A 25,708-nucleotide genomic window follows, 5' to 3' on the forward strand; every position below is an offset into this window, starting at 1 on the left:
TGAGCTTCGCTGACTGCAACAAATAAGACACATAAGTGCTGTATTAAAGCAGGAAAACCATTGTTCTCCTTAACACACCGTTAAATTAGGATTGGTACCCATAAAAAATGTTACTACAGCGGGAAGCCTTGGGTTGTGCAACCGAGTCGTTAATTATGTTATGAAATGGAATCGACGACTCCAGTGAATATACGAGAGCATACAATCGCCCCGAGAAAAAGTAAGAGATAGCAATAACAATGGGTCTGTTCGACTCACATGCACTCGTTGTTGAAGTGCGGATAGTTACTCCTCGTACTTACCTTTATACCCATGTAAATTTACACTGAAGAGCCAAAGAAACTTGTACAGATGCCTTATATCGTGTAGAGACGTGCCGCAACGCGACGTGGCATGGGCTCGACTAATGTCTGAATTAGTGCTGGAGGGAATTGACACCATGAATCCTGCAGGGCTGTCCATAAATCCCTAAGGGTACGAGGGGATGGAGATCTCTTCTTAACAGCACGTTGCAAGGCATTCCAGATATGCTCAATAATGTTCATGTGTGGGGAGTTTGGTTGTCAGTAGAAGTGTTTAAACTCAGAAGAGTGTTCCTGGAGCGACTCTGTAGCAATTCTGGAAGTGTGGCGTATTGTATTGTCCTGCTGGAATTGTTCAAGTCCGTCTGAATGCAAACTGGACATGAATGGATGCAGGTGATCAGACGGGATGCTTACCTACGTGGCACCTGTCAGAGTCGTATCTAGACGTATGAGGAGTCCCTTATCGTTTCAGCTGCACAAACCTCATATCATTACAGAGCCTCCACCAGCTTGAACAGTCTTCTGCTGACATGCAGGGTCCTTGATTTCGGGATGTTGTCTCCATACCCGTTCGTCCATCCACTCGATACAATCTGAAACGAGACTCGTCCGACTAGGAAACATGTTTCCAATCAAAAACAGTCCAATGTCGTTGTTGACGGGCGCAGGCGAGGCGTAAACCTTAGTGTCATGCAGTCATCAAAGGCACACGAGTGGGCCTTCGGCTCCGAAAGCCCATATCGATGGTGTTTCGTTGAATGGTTCGCACGCTGACACTTGTTGATGACCCAGCATGGAAATCTGCAGCAATCTGCGGAAGGGTTGCACTTCCGTCACGTTGAATGATTCTATTCAGTAGTCGTTGGTTTCGTTGTTGCAGGAGCTTTTTCCGGCCGCATCGATGTCGGAGATTTGGTGTTTTACCGGATTCCCGATATTCAGTGTACACTCGTGAACTGGCCGTACGGGGCAATCCCTCTTCTTCGCTACCTCGGAGATGCTGTATCCCATCACTCTTGCGCCGACGGTAACACCACGTTGAAACTCACTTATATCTTGATAACCTGCCGTTGTAGCAGCAGTAACCCATCTAGCAACTGCGTGATAGACTAGTTGTGTTATATAGGCATTGCCGACCGCAGCGCCGTAATGTGCCTGTTTACGTATCTTTGTAATTGAATCCGAATGGCTATACAAGTTTCTTTGGCGCTTCACTGTGTTTTCAGTAAGCTCCTTTGCAGTATGTCGAAGCGGGTATACTCCTCACCATTGTCTTTCGACCCACGCCTGCTCCCTCGATCCACTATTTTTTCCCTATCTATTATGACGACACGGTAGTTGTCATACTAGATTTGCTTCCATTTGAGAGTATCCAGGGTCTAGTCTACTTCCCTATTGACCATCCATTTCTGGTATACAATGTTTTCCCCAAAGTCACTTACGACGAATTACAGGATGGTTCCCCTGAAGAGGACAAGGTTCAGTTGCTTACAGTCTATTTTTATCGGATATGTACTGATATTTTCGTAAGTATGACGTTCATGTTAACAAGTGCAGTAGTTATCTGTTTCCATTAGTTTCAAAACATTTATTTCTAAAACACGGTTTTATATTTTGTATTTTTTATTTTTTTAATCCTTAGGACGTATATTCGGCTATGCACCTCGTCTGCTCAGCTAAATTTCTATTAACTTCACCTTCTTCATTCCGTGGAAGTTTCCGCAGGTGTATCACAGTGAGATAACTTATCAACTGGCTGCCACAGCAATTGGGCGATGTTCTTAAGATATAAAAAACGTGGACAGGTGCCCAAATGTCGGACGGATTCCCACAGTCACCCTAAGTGGAGAGCAACACCAGTCCGCTATGCAGCTTATCGCAGTACTTGAGTTAACCGGTTTACTCCACCTCTCTCTATCACTGGGTTACCTGTTGGTAAGTCTGTTAACAAGCCTGGCAAGTGCTTCTATTCGTAGCGTAAATTAAATATTTGTCAGCAATAATTGTACAGAAACGGGTCTGATGTCACGGGAAAACGTGCAATAGATGAACTTAGACGTCAGTAGCGACAACTGGCAACATAGCGATGTTTTGTTTGTAGCACTCTTTGTTGAGTCAGCCTCCTACTTTCAAAACTGTTGGCCCATTTTCCTTAAAACTATCCAGTTTAGATTGTACAGTTCAACCAAAGGTTCAGATGGCTGTAGATGATTTATTTTTAGTCAGTAAGGCATAATTTGAAAACGTAATACATAGTACTGTCAATGAAAACGAGGACGAAATTCAAACACCGAAGTATTAATGCAAGTAGAATAACAATAACAGTAGTATTTTTAGTAAAATAAGAATTCTAACTAAACCAAGACTTACGTCACTGAGTCAGCATTAGTCTGAAAAGTGCCTCGCGCTGCCCTTGCGTTCATTACTTGCTGAAGTCAACTATGTACGTTAATAGTAGCCGGTGGTACAGTGCCTGTATCGCCGAGTTTTGAGGCCACATCCTCGTATGCCTTTATAATAACCTACTTCCCATTATTACTGCTATAGCAACTTAAGCGGTTCACGAGTAAATACGTACTTATTTGACGGAAGTCCGTATTATTATCTGTGGTAACTGCTGTTATATTGTCTGTATTCCTTGTAACAGTTTCTGCGGATGCTGTCCTAGTAGCTAACAGGTAATCGGAACTTGCTCACTGCTGCTTTAAGGCCGCAGATGCAGCAGTGCATCTCCACTATGCTGTCGTTGGCGTAGTTGTGTCTTATGAACCTGTAGACACAAAAACACTCCACTGCAGCGATACAGCCCTTAAGGTACTTCATCAACAAGCTCCGTCATCGCATCGAAAGCATAATAGTGTGATAGTACTCCTCTACCTGTCTCTATCCGGTATCAATAATGCGAATATGTACTGAATGAAATACTGTGGACAGGTTAAAGCAACTCAACGATTCCTCTGCAAGAGTAATTGTTTCGATTGAAAGGGCGTCGGCTCAGTCCTACTTGTAGGATTGGACCGAAATATTGTGAACATGGGCCGTATCCTGAGCTGTAAAATTATGAACAATAGGATAGCACAATCCGTGATTGGGCTCGCCTAGCAAAACCATATATGAACAAAGGAATCCTAGTGAAAACTGGTAAACGACTTTCAGTATGCAGTCTGTAACGAGAGGAATGTGTAGAAATCCGTTGATGATGGGAGAAAGCAGAGGACCGACTGCACCAGGGTTTTTCTAGCACAGATAGGCTTGCTCCATACTGTAATGTGGTTTACCGTGGCGAGCTCACTAGCGCACGGATCAACCGTCGCAAGTAAGCAGAGGTTCATCATTCACAGAGACGGTCACTCGACACGTCTATGCAGCTATGTGTGCCCAGAACTCCTCTCTTGTTAAAACTCGAAAACCATTGGCCTTTATTTGGCTGTTGGCTTCAGAGACTCTCCTACACTGGCTCTTCGCGTCTTACACAGCTTACTGGGGGTATTGATAATCCCCGCAAGTTCAAAGAAACTAATTTTTTCAGGAGGTACAAAAAGCACACCACGTGTTAATATTATGTTGAAATTTCGCTTGTCTTCTCATTTTTCGTTAAAATGAACGTAGACTGGAGAATGACAATGCACTCCAGACAATCATGGCACATTTTCGTGAAGCTAACCAAAAATTTATATAGTGAAAGTGTGGGCTTTCTCAATGTTTTGTAACAAATAAGCATAGATGATTGCCTGAGTCATACATTACTGGATCAAAATCAGACAAATTATTCCGATTTTCCATTCTCTTTAGCATGTGTTTCATTCTTTGACATATATTGGTCAATTGTGTAGGTCAGAGTAGAAATTCTGGATGATTACTTTTGTTAGTGGGAATGGTAGACTTCGTCTTAGGTCATTCATTTTCATCTAATTTATAGGCCCATGATCTTGATAAGCCTGTACGTACAGGTCTTGGTGGAATTACGGATGGATCATCCAGTTATAATGTGTGCTTTTCTGCTCCATCAATGAAGGGCCTAACTTTAACAACATTAAGACTTTCATTTCAATAGGAGAACTTCATTAACTGTGTTACATGAAAGTATTCTTTGTTGTTTCTTTGTGTACCTGTTCCTTGAGTTTTAACTATAATGTTGTCATTTTGGCAGAAGTACAGCTATCATTGATAAAAATTTAGCATCTCGTATCATTTTGGTATTTTTACTTCAAAATTCATCTCTTTGCTGAACTCTTATTAATTTTGCATACTCTTTCAGCAAATACATTCTATCCGCTTTCCTAATTTTCCTTGTGTTGAAATCTCTGTTACGTAGAAGCTAGGTATGGTCTCTTAATGGAATGTAATGGATGATGAATTGAAATCTTCCCTGTGCCACAAGCATTAAAAAAAATCTTAACATTGCATAGTTTTTATTGTTGCCTCTACAAGAGCCAGAGAACAAATAAAGGCGTCCAGCTTGTTTTCCAATATTTTCATGTATATAATCAAGAACAAATGAACACATTTCATCAATGCTTTTTCGTGCTATTTCTTCACGATAGAGGTAAAACTAGTTCTTCCATTCTGTAAGTTATGTACATTAAAGGCATTTACTGAAAGCTGAAACAAGTAAAATATGTCTTGCACTGGCATCTGAGACATTTGCAGGTACTGCTTAAAATCAGACAAGAGGCCTCCAATGACATTTTACCACAAATAACAACAGTAATCGATTAAACCAAAATGTAAGAAAAAATATCTATTATTCTCTCCGTTTATAACAGTGTTCACAACTTAAAATTTTGAGAAAAAACGTATGTTTTGTGTATGCAGGGTTTCTCTTCAGTAAATGTGATACAGTGGCTACATAAAAACGCAGAAAACGTCAAAACATAGAGATTTTCACTATATCGCGATCGACTTATATTTTTAACGTTCAAAATCACAGATAACTCAGTTTTTTAACTAAATGGACGTGTGGGGTTTCTCAGTATTCCCATTCAGTTGGTGTTGACTGCATCAGATTTTCGTAGTAACTGTCCGTTTTGAGAATCACACAGACATGCAAACAAGGGCAATATGTCACCAAATGTGAACCATCTTTTTCCTTCGCCACCTACCTCGCTCAATCATCTGACAAATTTAGTATATAGGTAAACATATTATAAAGAGCGAGCGAGCGAGCGAGAGAGAGAGAGAGAGAGAGAGTGAGTGAAAAAGGGTGAAAGGGAGGGGGAGGTCCCAAAAACCGGCCCTCCATTTTGTTTCTAATTTTGAAAAGATAGATAATAATAATAAATTATGTTCTAAAGGGACGTAATATTTGCACTATAACTTAGTGCACCATTCTCATTTTACTCTTATAAACTATTATTAAAAGGTATAAAGCGAAACAAAAATAAAAAACATTATTCACAGTGAGTTTGAGAAATAGTCACCAAAATCGGAGCACTTATAAAAATAATGAAAATAGCACTAAAGATTCGTAAAATTAGAAACAGGTTTCAAAGCAAAGGAAAAATAATATAGTTTCGAAGTACGTATAGGATATCATCTTCCCAAAGGCTACAGAATATCTCGGCGTGTCCTTTGCTACAGATTGTTTCTGAAGCCTTTCTTTCTAACGGTTTGCTCTTGTCACGCTTAAGAAAAATACTAGTCCGCCTTTCCGAGCAGTTCGCCTTTGAAAGTGTGTTCAATTATACTTCCGTTTTTCAAAACTCATTACGAGTAAGCTCAAAGGGAGAACCTTCCATAGTAAGACAATACTAAATCAGCTCTTCTTCAAGATGTTAACCCAAAATATACAAAGTGAAATGATGCAGGACAATTCAAACCATCATGCTGTTGACTGTGTAAGAACAAGCCGCTAAATCCAGAACAACTCTATTCGACTTGTAGAAAAATTGGTCCCAGCATCACTTTAGGTCAGTGAACTTTGTATGAATGTCAGAGAAGCACCGGTAGCCACTATTTCTGGAATCAACAAAATACTAGCTAGGTCTTTGTGTGGAGAACTGTACAGTCCCAGTGGACAAGAGGAAAGATCACATGTCGCCGTCATGCACTGTAACTTATGAAATATGCACAGACGAGCAGCCAGTATTGATTACACGGCGAGCACTGCACAAATTATAACGAACGTTGCGCGTAATTACGACCATCAGTAACTATCCTCCAGTAGCTAGTGAGCATGGGAAGCGCTTTGAAAATTTCGTCTCGCAATGCGTCACCACACAATAAAACTCCGATGGTCTAGCAAAAGTAATGTATGATGACGAGAGCTGAACTTGCCCCTGCGTTAGTGGTAGTTAATTGTGAGTGCAGGGGCGAGCAGAAAACTACCCGTTACGTCGAGCAGCTCCGCACAGGACTGAAGCTGAACATCACAGAGTAGGGAGCAACAGTGTTCAGTGAGTCTTCACATACGTTGCTTGCTGGGGGGACAGTGAATGTTAACAGCTTTGTCTTCCTGTCAACTGGCGTTCCTCCCGTAAGGTAACCTCCCTGTACACAACCCATATTTTCCACAACGTTTTCTCCAGAAAGTTCGTCATTTGCACTGAATAGCACTGTGACCAGACCGGCTTTCCATTCAGGTTTTGTAGAACGTGTCTAGCTTAGTCTACAACACTATAACATTCCGTGACCAGTTCTGAGAACAACTGAAACGAATCAAAGATTCTCCTTCGCATCTACGTATACTTCTGTACTCCGCAAGGCGCCCTATGTTGTGTAGCAGAGGATACCTCGTGTATCACTCTCACTTTCGTCTTTTTCCTGGTCCAGTCGCGGATATTTCGTAGGATGAACTACTGTTGGCAGGTTTCCACGTATGCTAGGATCTCTTATATTTTTCCCTTCACGGTTTTTTCATATTTGTTGGAGCATGCAGCATGTTTGTTGACTCTTCTAGGTACGTACGCCCTTGGAAAGTTAAAGGTTGATGCACAAAGCCTCTCATATAGCATCGGCCGCTGGAGTTGGATGAGCTCCTCTGTGACGCTTTTGGTACTTTCTAAACGAAACCATAATGAAACGTGCTGCTTTTCTTGGGATCTCTTCTATTTCACGTGTCTGTCCTATCTGTTAACGATCCCAGACGGAGAAGCAATACTTTAGTATACAGGGTTACCCAAGATGAATGACCAATATACAAAGATATGACACGAACCATCATTTGAAGCAAAGAGTTCTAAAATGCATACCTCTACAGCTATGAGCTCCCTTCATCTACGGTATCGTAAAAATAATCTCTTCGTCTGCTAGGTCTTTGCTTTCAATGATATGGAATGAGCTAGTAAGGACCAAAACAATTAAGAATAATCTAGTAAACATCGGCCCTAGAATGCATACATAAATCATTGTGAGCAGTTCTTCGGTAGAATATTTATGTTACACAGTAGCAGATATGAACAAGTGCCCAAAAGCTCTTAGGGTGTACAAATTAGAGCTCACGTATACCGAACGCCTTTTTTCTTGTTTTAGCCCACACTGTCATTTCTCAAAATGCAGAAAACAAAAGCTTGCATTAGAAGAGATTTGTTTCACAGCATCGAAGATGAGGTGGTGTTCATAGCACTTAAGGATACAGGGTACTTTTCCGACTCAATATTATGTAAAAATCGACACCTACTTTTTTCAGCCACTGTTTACAGTGTATATGTTTTATAGGTTTCTTGTTGATATCAGGTAACGTAGCACACTTTCTAAACAAATTAGAAGTATTTTGAAAATTTTTTAACCTGCTTAGAGTTATTAAAAAATTACAAACAAATTGATGCACTTTTTTTTTCCAATATGCTTCCTCAAATGAGGTACCATTTAATCCAGTGTTATACTTTTGAAGGAGATCAAATTTTTGCCAGATATGCGTGACATGATGGCTGAGGTTCCATACCTATTTAATTCCACCCATTATGTACATTATAAGGATAAAAAATATCACATATTACATTTTAATTTTTATAATTTTTTTCCTAATAAAAATGTTATTTTTTCTATTATTTAGTTGATTCTGCAATAAAGCTTAGGTCTACTACATAAGAATGGACAATTGCAAATTACATAAAAAATTTGAGCAATGCTTTATAAACTTTAGGAAATATTTGCACCTGAATCCTTAAACATACAACTTGTGGTAAATTGCGAATAAAGATATGAGTCCAATTAAACTGTACCTCAGAACGTTCCTGAAGCATAGTCTTCATCCTGCAGCATTTCTTCATCTTCAAGCTACCTCTTGGCATTCCGTTTAGCACTTCCTGTTTCTTTGGTAACTTGAAGAGCGAATCTTTCAGCTTCATGCACCCATTGTCTATCACATGCAAGCAATTGGTCTTCCATATTCGAACCACATTTTATGCCTAAATTTCTCATGACTTCCAACCTTCCTATCACTCCATCATTGAAACATATCACTGCATCTAGTGCAGCAATGTATTTAGTCCTACAAAAACATTCTTGGGTAATCTTTCCCATATGCAATGGTTCAAAATTTCATTTGTATTCTGAGTGCCCCAATGAAGACATTTACTAAGCTAAACAGGATCACTCAGCTCTCTAAAAATTCGTTTCATTTCATTCATAGCAGGCTTAGGAAGAGAATGCTTATGATGGTATATTTGACCACTTTATTTTGCTTTTTGGTAATCACACCAAGAATCTGCTCCTTTAGGGCACAGTCTGCAAACAGGGTGATCATCTGTGGACAAATTATGAAGGTAGGTGGCCCATACAGTTTTTCTCATTGCTGTAACATCATTCAGAGATGCAGTTCGTCTAATGGTCAGTCAGTAAGAACTCTGAAGATTGTCTGTTTCAGTTTCTGCCTCGGAAAGACAGAGATTTTCCATCAGATAGCAACTTCCCTTTCATTTCTCTTCGTAGCTTCCTCAATCTAGCACCCATCCTCTTTTGCACATGTCCAAAACACTCTAGTTTTGTTACCAAGGCATCACCATAAGCACTGAACTCATTAATTTTATTGAAAACTTTAGAATCCCCATCGCCAAGGTACTTCGTATATCTAACGTCGTAAACGGGCACCGATCTCTGAATTATTTTTAGAGCTCCCTCACACTCAGTATATCTACTGTAACACTGACGTTCAATATGTCCTTGAGTGTTACGATGGCAGGTGTGGCAGTACTTAGATACACACTCAACATCAACTACTTTTCCATTCTCCAGTGAAGTAGCACACCATTCAAGGAACGATGTCCTCGACGTTGCCATGTCCCATCAAGTGCAACAGAAATGTCCCTCGTTCCACTAATATTTACAGTTTCTTCTACTGCACGTTTCATAGATGCTTTAGACAATACCATCAAGGCTCCTAAAAGTATTTTTATGAACTTTCTGAACCTAGTGGTAGGAGGAGGAAGGTCCATCAAACCACAAAACGTTCGAGCAGGCTTTTTTCCTTTTCCTATTGCACGCATTGCATATACTAACTTCAAATTCACATCATACAAATAATGCCCAATGTTTGAAGTCATATTCGAGGTCGATTTATTGCAGGATATACACAGAACGACTAATTTTGACGCTAATCCCTTCCCGCTACTTTGCTGTTCAGTTATTTCCAGGCAGCCTACACCATCACATTGTTTACATTTCGCCACTTTCTTTAGCAAAGAAGATAAGATGCCAACATCAACAACAATAAATCCACTACAAACGGCGTCATTGTTAACACAAAAATTTTAATCACCAGGAGGCATCCCATGTGGGAGATTCTTCCCTCATGAAAATATACATAGGTTACTTTCAACAGTGTGGCTCTCTTTGTTTGTGAACTGGTTACCATGGAATAGTTCGTATTTACTGCACGAAGGCCAGCGCCGAACCCAGTAAGGAACGGCGTAACGTTTGCCACGGTCGCACGCCCTGGCGGGACGGCACAGGCTGCGGAACTTCAGCGCCCTACACACACACGTGAAACAACCGCTGCAACAGCCACACAACAACCACAGGCAACACCTGAAACCCAGCAAGCATCGGTACCAACACCTATGCCCCCAAACAACACGACCCCACTCCCGGAAATCACGCGCTGCGAAGAAACGCATCGTATACAAGAAAACACACCCACACAAGAACCCCCTGAACCCCAAGCCCAGAGGAGGAATAGACGCACACGCAAACACAGGGCGGGGAACACGAAACCACCACAACAGGCCACACAGCAACAACGGAACAGCAACACACAGGAAAACAGTCAACAAGACACCGAGACTGTAACTCACACTACCATCCCCCTCACCACAGAAGTAACACAGGCGCCACAACCTCTGCCACAATGCACAAATGCCGCTCCTAACAACACACCAATACCCGCACAAGCGGCCGCTAACTCCACAACAGCACCTCAGGTTGCCACACCCAACACCAGCACACCACCTGGGGGAATACTGGAAACACTATTCCCCCGACACACGACCGTTCAAATCCTTACCAAGGTGCTAACGGCCGTCACTACACTCATCACCCAGCTCATGAGCGCCGAACCCGGGCAATACTGGGCTGTCATACACACTGCCATCACAACACTCTTTCACACTCTTACATGAATAATACACCACACCCGGCCCATAACGCAGACCCGCATACACTATCACGGATCCTGTTCTGGAATGCAGACTCGATCCACAACAAAAGGGCAGAATTTGCCGCGTTCATGGAGCGCAAGGGAATCCTTGTCGCGCTACTGAGCGAGACTAAACTTAAACCGCACAAACAATTAAACTTTCCTGGCTATTGTGTCTATCGTACCGACCGACCGGGCGACGCCGTGGCAGGTGGAACTGCAATCGTCATACACAAAGACATTGAGCACACAAACATAGAGCTCCCTGAACTGGAAAAAATCGAGGCTACGGCCGTCAGAGTCAAGTTCAACGGAGCCTACACCACGCTGATATCGGTATACAACAGCCCTGTAGGCATCTCAACACGCGATATCAGCACATTACTCAACATTTCACCGCGAGTAATAGTCGCTGGAGATCTGAACGCAAAACACCCAGAATGGAACTCACGCATACGAAATCCCAACGGCAAAAAACTGTACGAACATTCGCTAGGTAGAAACTACATTACACTAGCGCCGGCTGAACCGACGCACATTCCCTATCAGAGGGGACACAGGCCAGACGTGATAGACATGGCCCTCATCAAGGGCATTACAGCGACACTCAACGTTGCCGTTGAAAACGATCTGCCCTCAAACCACCAACCTGTAATACTATACATCGAGGAAACACTGCAGCACACAGAACAACGCAAGATGTTGGACTACGGGCGTGCGAATTGGACATTGTTCAAGCAAACGCTTGATAGCCACATCCCACCTATACACGAAATTAACGAAACAGGACAAATTGACGAGGCAGTGGAAACCCTCACTAACGCCGTCCGGGACGCAATGGCAGGCACCATACCTGATCGCACCTCACAACAACGCAGTGCGGCCCTGCCCCAGGAAATCCTGGGCCTAATCTCAATGAGGAATCGCCTCAGGAGACAATGGCAGCGCACCAGGCGTCCGTACTTCAAACGGCACATTAACAGACTACAGGGCATCATACACGATAAAATACAAACACATAGAACACAACAGTGGAATCAAAAACTCGAAGGGCTGGACACCGCACGACCTGGCGTATGGCAGCTAGCCCGACATTTCACCAAGGAGAAAATATACACCCCAACGCTTCAAGGGCCTGACGGACCTGCATACTCAGCGGAAGAGAAAGCAGAACTAATGGCTCGAACACTCGCAGCGTCATTCACACCGAACCTGGTACCATCAGATCCAGTGTTCACACTTGCTACTGACCAAGAGGTTACACGCATTCTAGCCCAACCACCGCGCGACGACATTCGACATGCTAGCACAGCCGAAGTCTCCTGGGCTATAATGCATTCCGCTGCTAGGAAAGCCCCTGGTCATGATGGCATTCAAAACCGTGTCCTCCAGGAGTTCACGGATAAAGCAACTGAGTACCTAACACACATAACGAATGCCATACTAAAACACCAACACTTCCCCGCCTTTTGGAAGACGGCCAAGGTCCTGATGTTCAGGAAGCCGGGGAAAGACCACAGCCTCCCACAAAATTACCGACCCATCAGCCTTCTGAGTTCGCTCAGTAAGATTGTTGAGAAGGTGATTCTCAAACGCATCACTAGGCACTGCATAACAAATAACATCCTGAGACCGGAGCAATTCGGCTTCAGGAATCACCACTCCACAACACAACAACTCCTACGGGTCGTTGAACATATAACACATGGCTTCAACATAAACAAAGCTACAGGGGCAGTGTTCCTGGACATCGAAAAGGCTTTCGACCGTCTATGGCACAACGGCCTCATCCGCAAACTCAGCGACGCGGGATTCCCTGACGGGCTGCTGCGTCTAATACACTCATACCTCACAGACAGGAGTTTCAACACTGACGTGCAGGGAAAACAATCAACACAACACGGTATACACGCGGGAGTACCCCAGGGAAGCATCCTAGGGCCCCTGCTGTTTAACCTCTACATAAACGATCTTCCAACCACACACAACACAATGATGGCAATCTACGCGGATGACACAGCCATCCTTGCGCAAGATTGGAAACCATCAAACATTACGTCACGCCTACAGACTGCACTCAGAGTGGCCGAGCCTTGGTTGGAGAAATGGCGTGTTAGAGTAAACGTCGACAAGTGCGAAGCCGTTCTGTTCACTAGAAGACCGAAGCAACTGCGCAAACACCGCTACTGCAGACCAATAACTCTACATGCACGCCCAATACGTTTCCGCGAGAAAGTCAAATACCTCGGTGTCTGGCTGGACCGGAAGTTACTCTGGGGGGACCACATACAACACATGACCAACCGAGCTAGCGCGAGGCTCAAACAGCTCTATCCTATGCTCAACAGGCGTAGCACACTGAACAGAAGGGTGTCGAGGTCCATGTACATGACACTTATCCGACCCCTGATGACGTACGCAGCTCCTGTCTGGGGATACGCTGCGCCTACACGTCTGCGCCGTCTGCAGCTCATACAAAACAAAGTACTCAAAATCATAAGCAATGCTCCACGATACACACGCATCGCGGACCTTCACCGGGAATACCGACTTGAGACTCTCACGGAGGTAATCCACAAACTCACCACAAGACTATACAGAAACTCCAGACATTCGCAGAACCCGTTTATTCTGAATCTGGGGAACTACGACCACAACCATAGATGGAAACATAAAAGACCAAAAGACATACTTGTAAGGACATAACATCTATGGCCAAGCATACGCAAACATAACGGCACAGGCGAGCCCCTGTTTATCAGACCCATTACTGGATATCCAGCTGGATTGGAGAACACTGCCGAATAACTGGCACCACACAGGGAAGCCGTACCGTACACTGCATGCAAACAAGCTCCACACATCCCCCACACAGTGAGATGATCTATGGCCGATCTCCCACTACTGTATAACGATCTTGATTGTTCCAGGAATGCAGCAGCAGCAACAACTGGGACACATCGCCATCGCTTGTCATGGTAATGATGCATGATACCTATACTAACAAATCCAACCTTGCATGAACTATCGCAGCTAGTAAGCCACTACTGCTCTTACTACCCATCCCACTGTCGCAGAGGTTTTTTTCCCACGGCACGAGCCATGGCACTTTTTTTCCTCTGCTCTTCAAATCGCTACCCTCACTCGCGTTTCGTCCACTATCTATCACCTGATGGACCGTGTTAATGCGTAGCCTTACCCAGACGCACGGACAACGTCACAGCCCAGCATCCTGTGATCCACATACTAGACAACTAACATGTTTACGGAGGTGACAGTAGAACTTTTGGTTTGGTCACCACGTTGGTGCGGGCGTGGAGGGGCCCCATCTCTATTTAAACACTGCAGGATATCTACTTCCACAAATCTATATAGCACTTCGGTAACAAAAATTCAGTAACACGTGAACAGACTGCTTCAGCGAAATAAAAGAAAATATATAGTAATGATAATCATTTACAGACACTAGAAACCTGCACTGTTACCAACATATACAATGTATTATACATACAGTTGCTGGAAACAGAAAGTTCACAGTTCTTTCCAAAATAATACTGGTTTCTGTATCAGAAATAAGGGGGCGCTTGGCGGCATACATGACTGTAGCTTTAAAATTTGGTATTTGTAGGTCATTTTTCGCTTGAAACCCTATAATGTATATAGCAATCTAATCAGGAATCAGGAAATGGTATAGAATTTAATGAAGTCATAAAAATTCGATTTCTTCATCGTTTATAAGTACCCTGTATCCTTAAGGTACGCTATTGAGAGCCCATGTTTATTGGACTTTCTTGCATCGAATTATCGTTCGTGTCGTATCGCTGGTTTTGACTTTCTTCAATGGGCCAAGACTACTGAATAACGATATAGACTTTGTCTTATGGGACATGACTTTTGAATCACCCTTTGTATACAGATCTCTAAAAGTAGCTAATGCTCTCTCAGTGTGACATGTGAAATTGAGTCTTATCTGCTGACGATTCAAGGTAGTCTTATCTCGACTGACTGTACTATGCATGACACAGTTAGGATTGCTAGAGGTTGCCGATACTGTGATTTGTCAGAGGCATTTGGCTGCGTAAATCACAACATCTAGTTAAGCAAATTAGAATGCTGTGAGTTCACTGGCAGTGCTGAAATATTCCAGTGCCTTGCTAACTAGATACAAATGGTGTCCCTGCCGGGACCAGTAAATTAAGCTATCGCTAATCATCACGCTGGGACATAGTTAGAAGTGGTGTCCCACAAGAACCACGGTTTCTCTTTTTACATTAATGACTTATCATCAGGTAGTAATTCAGGTTTCAGTACTTTACTTTCACATTTATAATCCATTATTTTATCCTTTTTTACAGTTTCAGGTATCCATTCTGATATCTTAAGAGAAGGTATTTTACAGTACTGACTTTCTGTAATTTTTGTACAGGACCCTCTCTTGTTAAACACATAGCATCGCTTTCACAACCCGCGCCCCTCTTAACGTAACTTACTTACTTTGACTACTCTAAATGATTCGCTCCATTCTACAGTTTCAACATTTTATGCCGTTTACATTTTACGTAACTGTTATTCTACATTATTAGTATTTCAACGAGAATTTTTACGTTACTGTATGTTCTATGATTTTAGCTCGACGTCTCTTATTAAAGTCATCACATCCCTATAATCTCCTTCCTGCTTGCTTTGCCCTTCCAAAATCATCCTCACTCCATTTCTCCTTACTCTCTCCACCCACCACCGACGTATACACTAATTTAGCTCGACTTTGTATTAGATCTAAAGATCATCCAGAGTGATCGAAATATGTAATTTAATTAACAATGTTCAACTGAGTCAGAACAATAAACGAGAATTATCTTAATTATCTGAACAATTGCTCGAGCTCACAAGACGATTATGTCGACTATAACGAGAGATTATTTTATTTGCAGATGAGTGCTGCAATTATTAGCAGGTCAAGCATAGTTTTAGATAGGGCTACTACTAACAGTTTCATAGACATTAATAAATGGCTTACAGCCAGCTTATTTTCGTTAAACCTCGGAAAGGACATGTGCTGTTCAGAACATGTAAGAGGTTCCCAACCAGCACAAGCACAAAGAGCGGAGAAGTGGAGATAGAAGAGGCTGACAGTGTTAAATTGGTGTGGTAGAAACATGATACTAAATTCAGTTTGGAGGAACATTCCACAAAACTGCTCAGCTTATTTTCGTTAAACTTCGGAAAGGACATGTGCTGTTCAGAACATGTAAGAGGTTCCCAACCAGCACAAGCATAAAGAGCGGAGAAGTGGAGATAGAAGAGGCTGACAGTGTTAAATTGGTGTGGTAGAAACATGATACTAAATTCAGTTTGGAGGAACATTCCACAAAACTGCTCAGCTTATTTTGGTTAAACCTCGGAAAGGACATGTGCTGTTCAGAACATGTAAGAGGTTCCCAACCAGCACAAGCATAAAGAGCGGAGAAGTGGAGATAGAAGAGGCTGACAGTGTTAAATTGGTGTGGTAGAAACATGATACTAAATTCAGTTTGGAGGAACATTTCAGAAAACTGCTCAGCTTATTTTGGTTAAACCTCGGAAAGGACATGTGCTGTTCAGAACATGTAAGAGGTTCCCAACCAGCACAAGCATAAAGAACGAAGAAGTGGAGATAGATGAGGCTGACAGTGTTAAATTGGTGTGGTAGAAACATTATACTAAATTCAGTTTGGAGGAACATTTCACAAAACTGCTCAGCTTATTTTGGTTAAACCTCGGAAAGGACATGTGCTGTTCAGAACATGTAAGAGGTTCCCAACCAGCACAAGCATAAAGAGCGAAGAAGTGGAGATAGAAGAGGCTGACAGTGTTAAATTGGTGTGGTAGAAACATGATACTAAATTCAGTTTGGAGGAACATTCCACAAAACTGCTCAGCTTATTTTGGTTAAACCTCGGAAAGGACATGTGCTGTTCAGAACATGTAAGAGGTTCCCAACCAGCACAAGCATAAAGAGCGGAGAAGTGGAGATAGAAGAGGCTGAAAGTGTTAAATTGGTGTGGTAGAAACATTATACTAAATTCAGTTTGGAGGAACATTCCACAAAACTGTTCAGCTTATTTTCGTTAAACCTCAGAAAGGACATGTGCTGTTCAGAACATGTAAGAGGTTCCCAACCAGCACAAGCATAAAGTAAGAAGAAGTGGAGATAGAAGAGGCTGACAGTGTTAAATTGGTGTGGTAGAAACGTGATACTAAATTCAGTTTGGAGGAACATTTCACAAAACTGCTCAGCTTATTTTCGTTAAACCTCGGAAAGGACATGTGCTGTTCAGAACATGTAAGAGGTTCCCAACCAGCACAAGCATAAAGTAAGAAGAAGTGGAGATAGAAGAGGCTGACAGTGTTAAATTGGTGTGGTAGAAACATTATACTAAATTCAGTTTGGAGGAACATTTCACAAAACTGCTCAGCTTATTTTCGTTAAACCTCGGAAAGGACATGTGCTGTTCAGAACATGTAAGAGGTTCCCAACCAGCACAAGCATAAAGTAAGAAGAAGTGGAGATAGAAGAGGCTGACAGTGTTAAATTGGTGTGGTAGAAACATGATACTAAATTCAGTTTGGAGGAACATTCCACAAAACTGCTGAGATGTCCAAACAAATCGTTGTTTCCAAGGCGAAAGTTATCAGACATCCCATTATCTCTTCACTTATCGCATTCTGAAATAACTTTTCTCGTAAATCAAAGTTTTCAGTGTTAAAAAGCGTGTAATACACATTATTCATGGTGTGAATTATTGTAGACCATACGTTAGTACCCTTAGGTTCTATTCATTGCCCAGGAAATACATACAGGGGCATCTCAAATACAGATAGCTGCTGTATTGGAGAGAAAAATGCTGCAGTCGACATGATGAGTGGGGTTGCTTCAGAAACTGCTCTGACCATCGTAGTAACAGCAGAGCGTATGATACCAGGACACTTGATGAGGGTCAGATTTTGGGCATTCAATGCGCTGGAGACTCCACCTCCTATGGAGTGCAGCAACTACGATTTTCCCCATATGACCATGACGGTAGGCGCTGGGGGGGAGGGGGGGAGGGGGGAAGTATGGGGGGCATAGTTTCTCTATTGGAGGTAAACTCGTGACCGCCACAGCTACCGTCAGTAACAACGATTTGCTAACAGGGTAACCGTCGGTATCCGCTTATTAGAGAACAAACAGAACACAGCACATAAAATCAGAGTACGACAGGAAACCAAGCGGCAGTACAATTAGCATTTTGCCGTGGGGTATAAAAGTCTACATCACAAGTGAGGAACTCTCTATTTTGTCCAAATGGACATGATGTCATTAATGCTTCTAACTATATCTCGTCTCCCACTGAGTAGTCTCAGTAATAAAGAGCTGAATTTTGGACATGAAAGCATAATGTAACGGCTTGTCGATTTTTCCCACAGCCTCCAGAGTATCTATCATTCCCATCACCATTGAACCACCTATGTACGAATTACTGCATATCAGATGTATAGAAAGGAAATGTTATCATACATCAGGAGGTGGAACAACATAAAAGCATTGATGTTTCCAAGTACTGAAGTGGGTCAATGTTTTGAAGCATTTACTATGAAAGTAGTAGTCATGGCAGACAAACTACAGACCAAGAGAATTGGCGCTAAAGCATTGAACTCGATATTTTCAAATTTCGGTTTAATCATCCAGAGTTAAGTTTCTCGTGATTTACATATACAAATAAAAGTGACCCGGACAAGTGGATACGAGTGGACATTAATGTATACATATAACCATGCCTCGTTGTGTGCGCAGCACGAGTACGCCCATCACATGATCCACACTGGCTCAGAGCATAGTATGGGCAGTGTCAGTGTGAGTGGAACGGTGCAAATGAGGCGATGGTACTCACAATGAATCAGTGATTGTTCGTTGTGGAAAGTTATTTGACATAAAAGTCGTGGGAATGGTGTGGTCAGTTGTTCGCTGAGAAGTTTGACGCTTAGTCCGAAAAGGGCGTCACACTGAATCTGTTTTGAACAAGTCAAAAAAGTGTTCTAAACCAAGGCCGGAAAGTGCCCCAAGAGATGACTGGTAGTCACTTTCAAATTAGTCTGTAGTCAGGTTAGTATTGTATTTCCTTTCCTCTGCTGTGTTTCTCTTTACCCTGGAACTCTGTTCCCCAGACCACTTTTATTTGTCCCAGATTGTATCTCTTAAGGCGAATTGCAGGATGGTTCTTCCCAAAGCCGAAGTTCGCTTTCCTTACCGATCCCTCTCCAACATGAGGTTATGGCCTGTCTCTAATGAAATTGTTGTCGACGAGAATTTAAAATCTAATCTTCCTTTCTTGCGACAGTTAGCGCTGTTTGTGAAGCAGCGTGATGATTTATTAAGCAATGTATGCACTTAAAGTCTAAATAGAATGAGTTAATGTTAATCAGGAGTTCATCATTAGTTTTCTAAAACATATTTTAAAATACATTTATTTCGGAACTGTGGTTCAATTCTTTGTTACTGCATGCAACCTAAAGGCCATCGCATAAACTGAACCATCACATAAGGTGTAATTACACTTATGGAAATCAGCTCTCTGAAACTGGTAACATATTGAGACATACCCTCACAGCCTATTTATAGTGTAGACTATATAGTTACTGTTCCCTCAGGCAATGATGGTTAACAACTGATATTTAATGTATCAGTACATCATACCATTATGAAATGCAGCAGTAAAACTTAGATCGGTTCTAACATCGAGGTCTAAGAGGTCGATACAGTGCATTTATCGAGAATAAAAGTAGCTTATTACAGGAATAAGAAAACCTGCACACGATACATCATGCAATACCTTATTTCATTACCAGTAGCACGTTAGTCATATCAAAATTAATTAACTTGTCACATGGGAATTTAGTGGAATGGGGTTGTGCAGAAGTGGGGCATATTGAATAATATTATTTTATTTAACAAGAAAATTTCAACAGAACATTAAAGCCCTCGTAATAAAACAAATATACATTTTTTAGGCCAAAAGAATTTCAAGTATGGCTAAAATAACTAACAAAACAATTAAATATTCAGCGTTAACACAAAAATCTCAAACGTAAACCAAATTCAGTCTTGCACTCTTGTGAGCAACTGGCCAAAAACACAACAAATTGCAATGACAATTGAAAAGCTTGCAGTGTGAATGGCTACTTTGTATTATTTTGGATCAGTTCGATGACCTCTATACAGACCTAGATCTACTATTGTTACTATCTCCAGACAACTAAGAAACTAAATACCAACAACACTGCCAAGCTACCAATGCTTATGGCTAAATAACTTTTCATACAATTGATACGTGAGAGATGATTCATATAATAACAGAGTAAAATCCTAATACACAGGATTGAACCAATGGTTCAATCAAATTAACTCAATAACACAACTATTACATCCACTTGAGAAAGAACTGATTCATGCTAATAGCGAAAAACGAAACTTGTGGTTCATATATTTATTCCGCCCCTGGTAGATACAAAAATAGTTATGCTTGCCCTGTCTGGCAAAACACACTGCCACACCTCTCATATGCCATAGATACAAACAACTCTATAGTCTAGACTCATAGTCTCCCAAGCTGTGTACAAGTGGCTGCATTCAGTGCACATTTGCATCTAATGTGGTGCAGTGCCTTGTTCATAAACCTAACAGGCTACCACCGTCAGCTGCGAAAGCCCCCAGGTTGTGCTCCTTATGACCAGCAGAGCGCACTCTTCGACTCCTCTTAAAATTCTGTGTGTCAGTACAGGTAAAGGCAGTTACCATTCCGCTTCGTTGGCGCCATCACTGCCTTCTAAACACTACAATGATCGCTGACTATGCACCACAGGTTCTGGCCACAGACAGGGCACTGGCGCTGCCGCAGTTCTCCATACGCCACAGTGACTACTGACAACAGTCCACAGATTTCACGTGTGAACACAGTGACATTATGTTTGCTTCTTTGAGATCTGTGTTTGAAGGGGAACAGGTCAATGCCGTTCTCACTACTTGCGCTGTCCACCATACCTTAAGCCGTCACCATCAGCGCGGCAAACGTGGATCACAGCGCTTTTTGCTGATTTTTTAGTACTAGAGCAACGCTGATGTGTCTGGCTGGGTAGGGTGGGAAATTAGGAATGCTATGAACTATAGATTCATGGCAATACTTGGTTGTTTTGTATGATCCCATGAATCCACAAGTTAAAAATGTCACCTTTTGAGAAAATATTAGGTGTAGCTAAAAATAAAATCCAACTTTGACAATTCTTTTTCATTTTAATTTTTTTACTGTTACCAATACCTATTCTAACAAAACAATCAGTACATAATATTACTAATATTAGAAGTCAAATCAATGTTTACAAAGGATTAATGCTTGTGGTAAAAGGGGATGAAATACGTGGTTTCACATTTTATCAACAATTTTCCAAAGCATATCACTAGTGTTATGAAGAATATTTTAAGTTTGAGAGTGAATTTATGAACCCTGTGTTTTCCAGTTACTTGAACTCCAACGAAAGGTATACGCACAGGGCATATAAAACTTAAAACTCATACGAGATTTACTGAACATCTGTAACAATATTTTTCCTGACAGCTGCAGCTATAATATTCTATAACATTTTAATTATCAGATGCATTCTACATAAAATTCATTTCTTTGACTTCTTCATATACCCCAGAGACATCACTGACTATACTCTAAGGGATTGTGGTATAAAATAGAATGTAATGTTCGCTAGATTAAGACACTATATGAAAAACAGAACTTTGAAGATAAACTTAGAAAGAGACTTTATAGGAAATTTCACTTTTTTTATTTTGTGACACATTAATTTTTATCTTCTGGTCGGCAATGGGTTGTTGGGTAATTGATACATTTGATACATAATCTTGCTTCATTACCTTATTTCTGTGAGAGGTTGATTAATTTTGTGTAACAGGTCTAAATTATGCAGTCCATTTGTCATACCTTAAAGTACTTCTTCCACTTTTCAAATGTTCACAACTCATCTGTTACTTCATTTTTTTAAATTTTCTTTACATTTGTTACAGGCTCAAGAGTATGTAACAGTGGAAATACAAGAGGGCACCCTGAGGGGTCAGATGCCGAAAACATGGACAGACATTCCCATGTTCATGTTTCAAGGTATTCCATATGCTGAACCACCAGTGGGAGATCTTCGCTTCCAGGCAAGTATATATGTTTCTTTTTCCTATGTCGTATGTACAAGTAATGGTACTGAGTACATTCTGGTACTGTCTCCATTGCTGCTAGATTTACAATGGCATCATCCTTCCGAATTGTCAAATTTCTCCCTTCCCATCTGTCAAGCCATCCCCTCTCCACCAATCCATCCCTCACCCCTATGATGTCATAGTGGCCACAGACCAAATGCTCTACGTGGAAACCACAAGAAATTCAAAAACTGATGGGAAATTAAAAACACTGTGTTCTTCTCAACCTTCTAATGTCACAGATCAATTGTCCTAAATATAACATTTCGGGAAGTTCAAAATTCAAAGATGGACAGTTATCCCACAGGTGTAAAATGAAAAAATATCCGATTTGGCGACCCAGCATGGCTGACCTACCGACACAGGTGGAGCCACAATGATTGACAGGTTTTCCGTCAGATCTGTCACATCTAAATATTAGATGATTGACCTGAGGATACTGCCTTGGTCTTATGACATCAGAATCCGTGATGGTGGATCTGAGAAGGCTTGTGCAGCTTGCTTGGTTGTCAGATTTTCCAGCTGAATAGCGCATCCTGCACGCTTGCCAGGCCACATGGACTAAGCTTAGAATCTGGCGTAAGTTTAAAATAGTGTGATATTCAAAAAATCATTGGTTTTCTCTCTCCTCTCATGTCCCAAATTTAAAACTCACTCAACTTTCATGTTTAAACAATTTCGACCCTGATTTTGCAACCCAGGAGCTGACTTGCCCTAACTTTAAGACTAGTTGTACTATGCTCATATTTAATATTGAAACATGTAGAGTAAGATTGGAACAACTAAATCCTTATTTAAAGAAAAAAATGCAAAGGGAGTCACTACAAAGACTCCAGCCACTACACAGCTCTGCATCACACTCTCTAGCAGCCAATCACTTGTGAAGCACTGTGCCATGTCATCCACTGTGAGTCATCAGTCACTGTGACAACCACAGCAGTCTACTGTGTGCAAGCTGACACTTTGGCAGTGCTGCTGCCTCTTCCTACCTCTGCCCAGACCATGTGATGTTAGAATGCCAGCTTCCCATCCCACCCCACTGTATGCAGTTGGTTGGCACCTGGCACTGTCTGACATGCCCCAATGGCTGCGACAGGGCACAACAGCTACGTAGTGGCGTTTAATCCACTGCTTTTTGCCCTGCCGAATTAAGAGTTGTGTGACATACCAAATGCATGAGTCTGTCAGTGTGCTGATGCCTATGAGATCACAGTCATAGTCCAGTCATAATATCCAGAGAATTTGTGATTTTATATGTCTAATGTAAACATTATTTTTCTCATAGACAAATTGAAACCTGTAGCACATTCCAACTAGAAAACGCACTGAGACATGCTACATCTGTTCTACAGTTAGTAACTTGGAGGGATGCCAGCTCTTTATATCTGACCTGTTTTCCAGAACAAGAAAATCCACTTAGTAGGTGCAAACACGTTTTTCTCCTCCAGGTAGAAACCTGTAATTCACTCACCAGTAGTTGTACATAAGAAAGCCCTTAGACATGCTGTTTCAGACTTACAACCTGCAACACTACTTATAGCAGATACACGAAACTTCTCTCATCAGGAATGTGAAGCACTACTGTCAAGTGCACTCCTCACAAACAACGGACGAATTTGGATACAATGAACACAAGACAATTCGAAAAATAATAAATGGAGGTTGGAAACATTCCATTGAGGTAACTAACGAATACTTTGCTTAGAAACTTGTGAAATTCAATGAGTGAATAAAGAAATCTGGAAATAATAATCGTACATTAACAGCTCTCTTCTTAAACCATGGCCCACCTAACAATTCATAAAGATGTGATGCAGCTGACATATTTGTAGTTGTAGATTCATTCTACAGTTTCAAAGAGTAGGAACCACATAGATTTGTGGTAGTAGATTCAATCCAAAGATTTCAACTGTATATCCCCAAAGTTACCTGAAACACATCAGCCACACCAATTTTTTTCTACAAAGTTACCGACATTGTACTGTCAAAATATTACTTTATCAGCTTTCTAGGAGTTCAGGCCAAAGACTAATTTGTTGATACAGTCTCCACAGTAGTCTATTCTACGCAACCTCTACTGCAAACTATGTCCATTTGAACCTGCTTACGTATTCATGCCCAAAACTCCCTCTACAACTGTTCGGCTCCTCATGTCCCTCCATTACTAAACCTATTACTCCGTGATGCCTTAGGATATTTCCTGTCAACTGGTCCCTTCTTTTAGTCAAGTTGACCACAAACAGCATGTCTCCTCAACTCTGTTTAATACGTTCTTATTACTTATTCTATCTACTATTAGCATTCTTGCACATATATAAAATCACATTTTAAAAGCTTGTTTGAAGTTTGAACTGCTTATTGTCCACGTTTCACTTCCACACAAGGGGACAATCCATATAAATACTCTCAGAGAATCCTTCCTAATAATTAAATTTATATTACATGTTAAAAAATTCTTTTTTTCAGAAATGATTTCCTTGCTGTCCCCAATATGTGTTCTGTATCCTTTCTGTTTTGGCCATAATTAATTACTTTGCTGTCCAGTTACCTAAACTCTTCTACTACTTTTAGTGTCTCATCTGCTAATTTAATTTCCTGATCATCGCCTGATTTAATTCCTCTACGTTCCACTAACCTTGTTTTACTTTTATGACTATTCATTGCATTCAACTGCTCTTCCAGTTCCTTTGGTGTCTCTGTCAGAATTACAATGTCATCGGCAAACCACAAAATTTAGATTCCTTCTCCGTCAACGTTAATTCACTTCCTTTTCTTTTACTGCATTATCTGCAAGGATTTCATTTATTTTGTTCAGTGAGCATAATATTATGTCATCAGCAAAGAGAAAATTTTCTTCATGACTGACACTATTTGAAAATTCATTAATGAATGAACCAGAACTCCACCTACAAACTTTCAGAGGCTCTTCAGGTAAGACCCACAGTCTTCGAGGGTTGTTACAGATTTCCGTTCCTTGCCCCAGTTAACTTTGTACGAGCGTCTGCTTCGCACTGAAATCAGTGCACAACAGTGCAAATGTCAACCGTATGCGTTGAGTGTCTCGTTTACATTCGTTCACAGTACCTGCTATTGCCAACAGTGACGCCCTCTTTAACTCGTTGCCCTCAAGTGTGTATTCAGTATTGCTCTGTTCTGTCTAGGACTTTGTTTTTCCGCAATGTTAGTTGTGGTTTGACAGTGATAGAGAGCAGTGCTATGTCTAGGCTTACTGATGAAGAGCTGACAGATATGGGCTTCATTTATGGGCTCATTAAGTACAATTGCAGAGTGGCATAACGGTTGTATGCTGAGCTGTTCCCGAACCGACGGCAACGTTACAGTACTTTTGCATCTCCTGAAGACTGAAGCATTGCATTTTGTTATGTGTTGTCGGTATTGGTGATCGAATATTACAGATCCTTTTAAGATTGTGAAGTTATTTTAACAGAAACAAGCGTGACTGCGGTAGCAAACCAATTAAATAATAATTACATTATTACCCCGCAACGAACTGCCGGAGACCGTAGGTCCGTTATACCTGAATGCTTAGAAGGGTTCCCT

General features: G+C 41.4%; 1 protein-coding gene across 1 annotated transcript in view; it reads left to right on the plus strand.

The window, feature by feature from the left end:
- LOC124775775 (carboxylesterase 5A-like) overlaps window positions 1–25,708 on the plus strand; it is a 108,356-nt gene that overhangs the window by 24,655 nt on the left and 57,993 nt on the right. The window contains exon 2 of the mRNA XM_047250605.1: window positions 21,965–22,102. Coding sequence (XP_047106561.1) covers window positions 21,965–22,102 — 138 coding nt within the window. The remainder of the gene's footprint in view (window positions 1–21,964; window positions 22,103–25,708) is intronic.

This window comes from Schistocerca piceifrons, chromosome 2 (genome assembly GCF_021461385.2).
Source record: "Schistocerca piceifrons isolate TAMUIC-IGC-003096 chromosome 2, iqSchPice1.1, whole genome shotgun sequence".
Classification (NCBI taxonomy): domain Eukaryota; kingdom Metazoa; phylum Arthropoda; class Insecta; order Orthoptera; family Acrididae; genus Schistocerca; species Schistocerca piceifrons.